Source organism: Nymphalis io, chromosome 22 (assembly GCF_905147045.1).
Source record: "Nymphalis io chromosome 22, ilAglIoxx1.1, whole genome shotgun sequence".
In the NCBI taxonomy this organism is placed as follows: Eukaryota; Metazoa; Arthropoda; class Insecta; order Lepidoptera; family Nymphalidae; genus Nymphalis; species Nymphalis io.
Window position 1 is genome coordinate 2,887,758 of NC_065909.1, and position 12,517 is coordinate 2,900,274.

Here is a 12,517-nt window from a genome sequence, read left to right on the forward strand (position 1 = left end):
TTAATATTACATAGTACAAGTAGCTAATATTGCTTATAAATTTCTAACATACACAGTGAAGCTGATACAAATTGAATAACGCCTTGGTTAGTTCCTCACCACTTACTATATTAGGACACAGGTGCAGCCTCCGCCATCGATCTATTACAAAGGCAATCATAACAATCATAATATCGTTCCCGATTTTACCCATTATCAATATTGAAAAAAGATTTGTTTTTAAATGCCACGTATCGATTATTCTTTCAAAACTGGTCTAAGCTTGTGTAAATTACTATGAAGTCATAGAATGTCATAGAACTTTTTATTTTGAAGGTTAATGCGTTCAATAATTTAATATTTTTTAAATAATCCGTAATTTTATAATTATCAGCCGTAGTGTTTGGATACAATATAATTCAACAATAAATATATAACAGAAGCTTTACATTTACCTTGCAAATAACGGAGGATCGACAAAAGTTTCGTCCGAATTAGTAGGTAACAATTTTGACGTTTGTAACTTTTCCGCAAACGACGTCGGTTTTAGAAGATTTGACGCCGCAGGCATTATCGTGCAACACGCTCCAGGGAAAAATAAATATTAATTTAGTATAAGAAAATAGTAAATGACTTTTTCTCTAATAGTTCATTTGATTATTGTGCAAGCCCAGGTTACTACAACCCACTCATCATATTTTCTAGCGCCAAACATCAATACTTAGTTTTGCTGTGTTCAGCTTTGAAGGGTGACTGATTGAGAGCCAGTGTAGATACAGACAAGAATCACATCACAAAATAACTTAATTTCTCAGATTGGTGATGTAATGACGATATAAGGGATGGTATATATCTTACAGTACCAATGTCAATGTGAAGTGGTGACCACTTACCATTAAGTGGCCCATTAGGCGATCTACCTACCTGTTTTACATAAAAAAATAAATAAAAAAGTATGTTGCTATTTTCAAAAAATAATTAACTAATTACATATATAAAAGAATTCTTTTTATTTTTACGTAATCAGATTACTATATAATAAGCTGTAGGTAACATCGTTTTACATATTTATATGCTCAATGGTGACGACATAGTAAGAAAACTGCAGTCGAATGAAATTATATCTAGTTTATCCACAAACCCTATCTGAAGCAGCTTGGAGCACCACGTCTCCACTAAAGCCTTATAAATATTAGCTTATATTTTGAATTAATTTATAAACATTTATTTATACTAAAATACATGTAATGATATATAGATAAGAATATCCATAGAAAAATATTATACCTAAAACTATTAAGAAACATTAACTCATATTCTAAATAAAAAAAATAATATTAATAAAAAAAAACAATCAATTTATTCAATAATTGGAACGTGATTAAATTCATGTTTTATGATGAGTACTTTCCGTGTTCAATCCACGCGAAGAATAGCGCTACAGTGAGCTTTTATTTATATATATAATATATTATATGTATATTTTTTATTCAAATTTTGTTTGAAAATTTACTATTAATTATCTACATTGTAGCGCTTACAAAAAAAAATTGTCTATGGTTCCCTTTCTTGCTCTTTATTAAAAATTTAAAAATAAAAGAAGCAATGACCCAATATATTCAGATTTAGATAATTTATGTAATATCTTAGTAATAAAAAAATATGTAAGCTGTGGAATAACATTGAAAAGAATAGTGATACATAATTATCGACTCCTGTATTTTATCGAACGTTACAATCATCCACAAACGAATAAAATAATGTAGGATACACTATATTATCTGTGATATTTTATTAACATTTAATATTAACAAGGGCAAGGAATACTAGTAATTTTTATTGACGTTAATCAAACGTGGTTGCCGTATTTAACTGAATTCACTGGTGGTAGAGCTTTGTGCAAGCTCGTCTGGGTAGGTAACAACCCACTCATCAGATATTTTACCGCAAAACAGCAGTACTTGGTATTGTTGTGTTCTGGTTTGTAGGGTGAGTGAGCCGGTGTAATAACAGGTACAAGGGATATAACATCTTAGTTCCCAAGGTTGGTGGCGCATTAGTGATGTAAGGAATGGTTAACATTTCTTACAATGCCAATGTCTATGGGCGTTGGTGGCCACTTACCATCAGGTGAATATGCTCGTCCGCCTTCCTATTCTATTAAAAAAAACTTCCATCACGGATTACAATAACTGACTTGACTGTCTCGTTGGTCTAGTGGCTGGATGTAAGGGCGCACACCTGGAGGTCCTGGGTACAAGTCCCAGGTCGGGCTAATAAAAAGTTATTGAGATTTTCTGCCGAAAATTCTAAATAACAGCCCGGAGTCTGGAAATTGGAAGTGTGTGCACTCCCGTGCCTCGGAAAGCACGTAAAGCCGTTAATCCTGCGCCTGAACTCTTTCCGGTCGTGTCGGATTGCCGTCCCATCGAATTATAAGAGTTGAAAATAGAGAGTGCACCTGTGTTTGCGCACACACTTGTGCACTATTATATATCCGACCGACCGACCGGACCCAGTAGAGCGAGAGGAGCGATCGCTGTAGGCGCCAGATAAAAAAGGCGCGAAAATGACAAAACCAACACCACGGGTACATAAGCGTTGTTAGATTTTTATAAATGTAGTAATTATTATTTATATAACATTATCTGTAATGCAATTTATGTGAAGTTTTAAGTCGACCAAATTCCGCTGAAAGAATCTCAAGAACGGAATCGTATTATCAGACATTTATAATATGCGACACTAATTATAATTATTATAACATTTAAAGTATTACTGTCAGCTTACAATAATTCACAATTACCTCTGTCTGTTTATTTAAGTCCTTTTCAAAATGTACACGAATATTATAAATGCGAAAGTAACTCTGCATTTGTTACCCTTTCACGTCTAAGGCTGAACCGATTTTGATGTTATTTGAAACGCATAAACCCCAACGACGAACACATGATATTAACTGTTCCCCCCTCCTTAACGCGAGCGAAACTGCAGGCGTAGATAAGTTTCTTATAAAACAAAAATAATCATATTATAAAATATAAATACATTCATACGATATTATAAGAATTTATGTTTTTTTTTATCGACAGTGTTGTACGGTTGTTTACGTTACGTTTTAATCAAGTAATTCATTTTTATTGAGCGTCATGCCTTTTCCCGCCGTCTCTCTGGTGACGTCATGTCTCCCTCACGTGTGCGTGGCCCTAGTGCTATATAATTCGCCGCTATATACTATTATAGTTATATAAATATATAGTTTTATTTTATTAACGAAACTTTGCTTATATACATTTATTGATTTTCTTCAATTCTTTTAATAACCATCTTTCTTGAAATAGAAATATTAGCAGAGCCCGTTTTATGAATATTACTAATATTACTATTTATCTATCTAATAAAGCGTAAAGCGTTAGGGGTGGAGACGACAATGCTAGGGATCAGAATCGAACCTGCGACTTTCACATCGCTAGATGAACGGTAAACCATTGCGCTATTGATGCATCTAATCAATTTCGACGCATCTTATTATATCAAATCTGTTTTTGGCTCCATATATATTTTTTTAATCAATGTTTTTTTATACCGCTTCATATCGTGGACAGTGAGCTTTAGGTTCGTTTAAACGAATGACAACTTTCAGAGCCACAGAGCGCCGATTGAAAGCAACGAATATTAATTAAAACTTTTATTTTAACAAAAATTAATGCTTCTCGAACTTTGTTGCCAGTTTATTTGCGACAATAATTATTTTCTATCAATTAAATCAATTAAGTCAATTAAGATACTAATACAGTCCCGAAATTGGAGATCCAAGGGCCCTAAATATTTTCTAATTTTCATTGAATCCCCTAATCCAGTGTTTCCCAACGTGAGGCCCACGCCCCACAGGGGCAACTTGATAGTTAAGGGGGCAATTTAAAAATGGACTCGACACGACTTCTTCGCTTTGTGTTATTTAAATGAAATGCTAGATACCGATATCTAATTTAACAAAAAAGGCAAATTCTTAAACAAATGCTATAAATAATTGTTAGGTACAATTTCGTTTGACGTTACCAAAATATCAACTGGGTAATTAGTCGTCAAGTGAACTTCGTCGGGGATTCACCACAATTTCATAGTGATTTCTTCCTAAAACTTTTCATTTATATTTCTTAAGAGAATAAAACAATTTTTAACGGTTAAAAATTATGTATGGGGAGCATAAAAATTTTAGAAATGTTAAGGGGCATGACACTGCCCTAATCTGAAGAGGTTAGGGTAAAATTATATTATTTTTGGTTCGGGCCTTCGACTGGCGAGGCCCCTAGTCTAGTCTAGCCTTGTAACAGGGATAAAATTAAGGCCGTTCTAATACATATTTATAATATTTTCTGAGATCTATCCTTTAGATAGAGTTAAAACATACTGATTTATGAATATAACGTGTATGTCTTATGTATTGAATTATATATTATGTATAAAAAAACCTATTATTTACTAAAATTTCTTCACAAATGAAAGGTGCAAAATCATTTAATCAAAGTCGGTTTTAAATCAAAACATTTCGGTTTTCTTTAGAATGACAGCGAATTACTAGGATGGGGACGCGACCCCGCTCGCGTGGTGCTATTAACTACCCTGAGTCCTTTTCTGTATGACAATGTGTAAGCAAAAATTCTTGACAATCGTTGAGTAGTTAAGACGTGAAAGTATAACAAACAAACAAAGAACTTTCGCTTTTATAATATCATTAAGGAAGACTTATTGCTATTTAATTAATTATTATAATTTTTATATTAGTGATTATTATGTATTATTAGATATTTTCCGAGCCGCCGAGGCCGAGACGACCTATTGGAAAGAACGCGTGAATCTTAATTGATGATCGTGAGTTCAAACCTGCCCGGGCTTAGGAGCACCACTGAATTGTCTTGTGCTAAATTTGTTATTATAATTCATCTCATCAAAACACGATGTTTACCTTCACCGTCTAGTACGAGATGAAGAAGCACGATCGTGAGGAAACCTGCATGTGTCGAATTTTACTGAAATTCTGCCACCACCAACCCGCATTGGAGCAGCGTGGTGTAATAAGCTCCACACCTTATCCTCAAAAGGGGAGAGAAGGCCTTAGTCAGCAGTTTCATTCATGTAATATTTTTTTATAGAATAGGAATACAAGCATATGAGTCACCCGATGGTAAGTGGTCACCAACGCCCATATACATTGTAAGAAATATCATCGCTTACATCACCAATGCGCCACCAACCTTGGGAGCTCAGAAGTTATGGCCTTTGTGCCTGTAATTACACTGGCTCACTCACCCTTCAAACCGGAACACAACAATAATAAGTACTGCTGTTTTGCGGTAGAATATCTGATGAGTGGGTGGTACCTAACCAGGCGAGCTTGCACAAAGCTCTACCATCGGTAAATTAAAGTAAATTATTATTTATCTTTAAATTTTTACTTCGAATTTTGATACATACCCAGGTATTTATGTACATATCATATAATATTACACCAGTAAGAATTATTACTAATATTCGTTTCTGTTCAGTTCGAATAGGATAATCTTATAATTTATCTGTAGCCGACCAACTTGATTTATAACAATACTTACATTTGTGTTATTATAATATTTTCTGAAAAATAAAATTATATTTTTTATACATTTACTTTTTTAAATAAAATGCCAGCATATAAAAAGAAAATCGCCAAGAAAGACGTCCCGAGTGTGAGATTACATTTTATTAATATCAGTTTTCATCAGTTCATACTAGTATTGTATAAAAGTGAGCTTGCTTTTGCGTTGTTTGTGTCTGTTTGTCTTGGATTTCTGCTTATATCTTGTAATATCTCCAGACCAGATCTGAATTGGGAAGTAATAAATCGCAATCTTTATTAACAGAGAACAGCCGAAAAGGAACTTTATATATGTTAAATTTGAGTTTCAACGACGATCATACATTTTCTACTATATAATATAAATAATAATAATTATGTCCTCCAGACCGATTTTGGCCATGGCGGCCAGAGAGATTAGCCAACTACGCAGGAGATGTTATAGTGCACAGATGCACTCTCTGTTCCCTAACTCTCATAATCCGATGGGACGGGTCTCCGACACGACCGGAAAGAGTTTAGGCGCAGGACCTTTACGTGCTTTCCGACTCCGGACTGCTAGTGAGAATTTTCTGACAGAAAAACCCAATAACTTTTTATTGGCTCGACCTGGGAAATGAACCTTGGCCTTACATCAAGCCACTAGACCAACGAGGCAGTCACTGTATAATATACGATTTGCGTAAAATAGTGAGTTCTTAGTGAGCATCTCCGTCTGGGAGTAAATGTGACAAATTTCAAGTTGATCAAGAGAATAGTTTAGCATACCTCGTGACGAGTGATATTTCGCTTAAATATATATAGATATAGAGAGATATATGCGCTGTCACGATGTGACTTAACAGTCTGTCAGTAAATCCACAATCCATTTTTCTTATATAGAAAAGGCCAGGCATATAGTAAGCAATGTAACTACAGGCACAAGGGACATAAAATCTTTATAGTTCTCAAAGCTTAGTGGCGCCTTTGCTAAGGAATGGTTTATATTTCTTACAGTACTTATGTCGATAGGTTGTGGTGACCACTTGCCATCAGTGCGCCTGCCGATTTCATAAAAAAATAATAATAATAATAGAATAACATTTTTGCGGTGTAATCAGCTAAAAATGAATTCAGCTAATATTTTTCATTCGATTAAATTATTACTACGTCACTAGAAACTTCAAATCCCAAACGTCATCGTACGCGCGCTACGTGAAAAAGATAATAAAGTCACAACATAATTTTCAGGAATTCGACTCGAGCACGGTGAATACAATAAAACGCATTGAAAAAAATTCAAATGTAGTAGGAGTTATGCACTTTCACAGAGGTATGTTTACGTTAAAAAAACTACTACTACTATACTATACTTTCGTTTTTTTTTTAATAATAATTAACGTTTTAACTTAAATTGCAGTCATATTATTAGTATCTTAATTTTATTGTCTATGGTCGATAATGTTACCAACTTCAAGTTTAATTTGCAATAATTTAATTTAACTTATTAGTAGAATCGAATTATCGAATCAACGAATAATCAAATTAACATGTATAATTAAATTACTGTTTTTAAAATGAATTTAAGAAGATCTTCTAATTAATATTCCATAGATTTTTTTAAATTAGCTTAGAAAGTTAAAAAAGTAAAAAAGATTGTTTGTGGTCAGTATTCCACCATCCATACGTAGCCAATCATAAGACCTAAAATGTTACCTATATCTATTGTTTTTGTTAATACACTGGTGATTAGGTGGTACCTATACACAAAAATCTACCACTAGCAAATGTGGTAGGTATATAAGAAGAAAATGTATTCATATAATGTGTTTCAGGTAACGTTCAACTGTGCACTGCACCAGAGAGTATGACACTGATATTAACAAAAAAAATACCGACTTTAACGTCTACCATCCATTACAGTATCGGTGAAATAGTAAGTTATTTGCTTACTAATATTACATCATTAACAATTATTTACTTAAATAATAAAAACATGTTCAATATTTCCATGAAATCATATATATGTTAATGTCCCACTGCTGGGCTAACGCCTCCTCCCCCTTTTGAGGAGAAGGTTTGGAGCTTATTCCACCACGCTGCTCCAATGTGGGTTGGTAGAATACACATGTGGCAGAATTTCAATGAAATTAGACACATGCAGGTTTCCTCACGATGTTTTCCTTCACCGTTAAGCACGAGATGAATTATAAACACAAATTAAGCACATGAAAATTCAGTGGTGCTTGCCCGGGTTTGAACCCACGATCATCGGTTAAGATTCACGCGTTCTTACCACTAGGCCATCGCGGCTTATATATATGTTCGTTTATATATGTTTATATAATATATATGTTTTTTGTTATTCGTTTGATGATCAGTTAATTGAATATTTTGCAAATTAAGAGAATGTAATCAATACGATCGACGTTTTTCGCCGTCGTTTAAATTCTGGCAAGCACCATTGCGTTTATTCTCCATTTATAATTCATTTCGTGCTCGGTGGTGAAAAATATCACGGGGATACCTACATATGTGGGATGTAAATCTGCCACATGTCTATCTGTCTCAGATAACCCCCAAACCATCACCTCAATGTACACGTGTCAGATTAAATTCGATCCATCAATCTACATTGGAGCAACGTGGTAGAATAAGTACCACACTCTATTTTTAAAAGCGAAGGGAGCCTTTGACGTTTTATGTATCATTCACGAACAGCAGTACTATTCTGTAAGAACTCACTTCATTACTCATCCGTCAAATGTTGACAGCCGACTTATGGTGATATACTATTTTGATAGCCTGTGAATGTCCACTGTTGGGCTAAAGGACTCCTCTCCTCTTTTTTGGAGAGAAGATTTGGAGCTTATTCCACCACGCTGCTCCAATGCGGGTTGGTGGAATATACATGTGGCAGAATTTTAGTGAAATTAGACGCATGTGTCTAATTTCACTAAAATTTTCCTCAAAGGTTTCCTCACGATGTTTTCCTTCACCGTAAAGCACGAGATTAATTATAATTACAAATTAAGCACATGAAAATTCAGTGGTGCTTACCCGGGTTTGAACCCACGATCATCGGTTAAGATTCACGCGTTCTTACCACTGGGCCATCTCGCGTTTTCTGCGGTGATTTTCGAGTTTGTATTATATACTGTAAGAGTATAGTCCAATGTCATTGTCTCTTATAACATATTACTGAACATAACATTTGGACATACAGGATATCTTGGATGAATTGGTCGCTTATCGAATCGTGACCAACTCGATTGAAATCATGGCGGTCGCAGATAAAGAGTTCACGAGTTGTGTAATACAAAGGTTAACGAAACAGAAACAACCAAGAAAACAACACTTAAAAGGAGAAATAATTTAAAAAAAAAACAAGTAATTTAATTATAATTAATTGTGACGTATCATTAACCATTTTTACGAAGTATTTTAGCTCGCTAACTTCTTTCCTGGTTTTATTTTCTTTCATAGATAACAATTATGAAAATAGTATCCAATTTATTAAAAGATTCGCATGATGAATGGCTTGTCAGAACCGTAAGTAGCTTTTTATTATGACTTTTACTTTTTTTTTGTGAAAAAAACAATATTTTACGGAGAAGTTTTTTTAAAATGCTTTTAAAGTTATTTCATTTTTTAATTCAGTTAAAAATACGAAGGTATTATTCTTAACAGCCTATTTTTATTTTCATTTTTGAGTGAGTAATAAATTCTACGTAGTCTCTCACTGGCGACAGCTGCGGTGAGAGGAAGTTAGGGAAAGTGATATCGTATTATACATAAGCCACAGTGAAATACCAAATTTGTTCTCGCCCCTCTATCTATTATATACTATTAGGTACAATGTAAATAACATGGTAAAAGTTATCGATATCATAACTGTTGCGTAGTCGGTACTTACCCTTATGGGATACGGATTCACGCCCTTACAAGCAAACACGCCACAGCCATGTAAACAAACCATTTCATGTCACCGCCCATTGAATTTGGCGCCGTAAGAAATATGAACCATTCTTTAGATCAGCTATGCGCCGCCAATGTTGTTATGTTGATCAAAATGTTACGTCCCTTGTGCCTGAAGTTACACGGCAAAGCCCTACCACCAAGGAATAAAATAATATAATCTATAAATAATAATAATCTGAAAAATATGTTTTTATTACACAGACGGCATCCCTGAATGAAATTAATCCTGTAGTTGATAGAATAATGGAAGATGACTCCGTTGAAGGGGTTATCATGACTAATAAAGAAGGTATTAATATTATTTAAGGCTTTATCTCAACATTACACTACTACAATACAATTTACTTTATCAATAGCCAATCATTGTCCACTGCTGAACATAGGCCTCTCCCAAGGTGCGCCAAGTCGTCGTCCCCCATAAACATCTTACCCCCCTACTGCGCTCGCCAACACGCCTGCCCAGCGCGGCGAGTATGGGCAAACCCTCCTCAATGGCAGATTACTTTATTCATTTAACTCTAATCCTAACGTTGATTTTTCTTTAAATAAATAATAATAATATAATTAAAATAAGAATATAAATAATATAATTTTTTTTTAAGTAATTACTCGAACGAATACTAATATTATAAATGTGAAAGTGAGTTTGTTACTATGAGTGATTGTAATCTTATGGGTGGAGATTGGAGAATTTCTTGAGACCCAGGATTTGCCTCCAAAACCTCGGAATCTGTAGCCTTGTAACTTTACCAGTAGACTACCATAACAGTCTGTGAATATCCCCCTACTGGGCTAAAGACCTCCTCTCCCTTTTTTGAGGAGAAGGTTTGGAGCTTATTCCACCACACTGCTCCAGTGCGGGTTGGTAGAATACACATGTGGCAGAATTTCAGTGAAATCAGACACATGCAGATTTCCTCACGATGTTTTCCTTCGCCGTAAAGCACGAGATGAATTATAATCACAAATTAAGCATATGAAAATTCCGTGGTGTTTGCTCGGGTTTGAACCCACGATCATCGGTAAAGATTCACGCGTTCTTACCACTGGGCCATCTCGGCTTATACCAGTAGACTAACGAGGCATCAAACTGGAAAAAATAGTGTTTTATCAAAAAAAAAATCTTACCCAAAAAATCTAACTTATTACCATAATTTAGTAAATGATGTCAATTAAGCTCAATCGTTTTCAGGGATACCAATTTTAACAAACGTAAATCTAATGGGCGCCACAAACTACGGCCTCGCTATGAAGCGCTTGGGAGAAATGACTCAAATGAGTACTAAGGAAATTGTAATAGTCACTTATTATTATTAGTACATATGCATACAGGGCCAGGGTCCCTTGATCAGGGTACAGTTAGAATGTCTTTCAGCGCATTTTGTCGACGCTTTCACTTCACATAAATTGCATTACAGTTAATGTTATGTAAATAATAATTACCACATTTATAAAAGTCAAACAACGCTTATGTACCCCTTGAAAATTATTAATGATATTTTCGCGCCCTTTGCTACCTGACGCCTAGAGCGATCGCTCCTCTCGCTCTACATCAGGGCCGATACTGTACGAATAAAACTTTTATATTACCTATTTGTTGCCTTCGCACGGGTGAAATAATCGATCAATAAAAAAATAATGGATATATTTTTAATCCAACCACGATCGCATCTATTTGCATTTTGCAGCGTTATTTTTAACCGACAACGACGACGCAAGTGAAACTCTCCATTGTGACGGTTTGCACTCTTTCTATGGAAAATATCATCTGTTCACCTGTAGCCCCTACCACCAAAAGCATTCAATTTTTTTTTTTTTATAGAATAGGAAGGTGGACGAGCATATGGGCCACCTGATGGTAAGTGGTCACCAAACGCCCTTAGACATTGGCATTGTAAGAAATGTCAACCATCGCTTATAGCCAATGCGCCACCAACCTTGGGAACTAAGATTTTATGTCCCTTGTGCCTGTAATTACACTGGCTCACTCACCCTTCAAACCGGAACACAACAATACTAAGTACTGCTGTTTAGCGGTTGAATATGTGATGAGTGGGTGGTACCTACCCAGACGGGCTTGTGCAGTCCTACCACCAAGCAATTGTATTGTACTTTACCATAGTGTTAAAACTTTTGATAATTTACTTGTCAGTATCATGGAATAAGCTCCAAGCCTTCTGCTCAAAAAAGGGAGAGGAGGCCTTAGCCCAACAGTGGGATATAACAGGCTGTTACTGTATCGTTCAAAACATTTTGTAAATAAAACGACAATGAGTAGCGTTTGACTAAATTAAATTTCATATTTACGTTTTAAACGTTTTTAATTGAGTTTTTTTTTTCAGGATATTTTTGACAATGTTTTAGTATTGCGGCTAATAACTAAGAAAGTTGAAATAATGGTGGCTCCAAATTTTGAATTTAATATAATTGTTATGCAACACGCAAGAGACTCCAGTAAATCAACAAAATTTGACAATAAAAAACTTAAAAAATAGTAGCAATTTTAACTATTTAACTTATGTACAACCTTATTTTTATACATAAAATAATTAATTATATGTAAAATCTTAAAACTTTGTACTACAATAAAATTATTAAAATGATTATATTTTGTTTACAATTTCTATACGTAGGTATAAACAATATTATTTTTGTCTTTGTCATTGTGTGCTTGTGGCCCTTGCATCGTCGGGTCGTGGGTCCATGTTCGTACTTCATTTTAAAAATTTGAAACAAATTCAGGACAAGCCAAGCTTAGGACGTGTGCTTTAGAACGGAAAGTGCTTCTGCTCGTAGCACTTGGTTTATTGTCCCATTGGTGGGATGGTCTTAGCTGAACTTATAGAGTAGCAGTACACTTGCTTATATAGTTAAAAATCTATCACTAGTTCTAAAAAAATTACCCCAGTCCCCAGATTTGAGAAGAATCCTTAAGAGAGAAAGTTTTTAATAACTTTTACAATTAAT

At 34.6% G+C, this 12,517-nt stretch overlaps 1 protein-coding gene across 1 annotated transcript; it reads left to right on the forward strand.

The window, feature by feature from the left end:
* The first annotated feature begins 5,566 nt into the window (after nt 1-5,566).
* LOC126777126 (uncharacterized) lies at nt 5,567-9,099 on the forward strand. Its single transcript, XM_050500023.1, has 5 exons — nt 5,567-5,702; nt 6,821-6,902; nt 7,405-7,505; nt 8,796-8,959; nt 9,056-9,099. The coding sequence occupies exons 1-4, from the start codon at nt 5,658-5,660 to the stop codon at nt 8,946-8,948; spliced, it is 381 nt and encodes a 126-aa protein (XP_050355980.1). The 5' UTR covers nt 5,567-5,657; the 3' UTR covers nt 8,949-8,959; nt 9,056-9,099.
* The last annotated feature ends 3,418 nt before the right edge of the window (nt 9,100-12,517 follow it).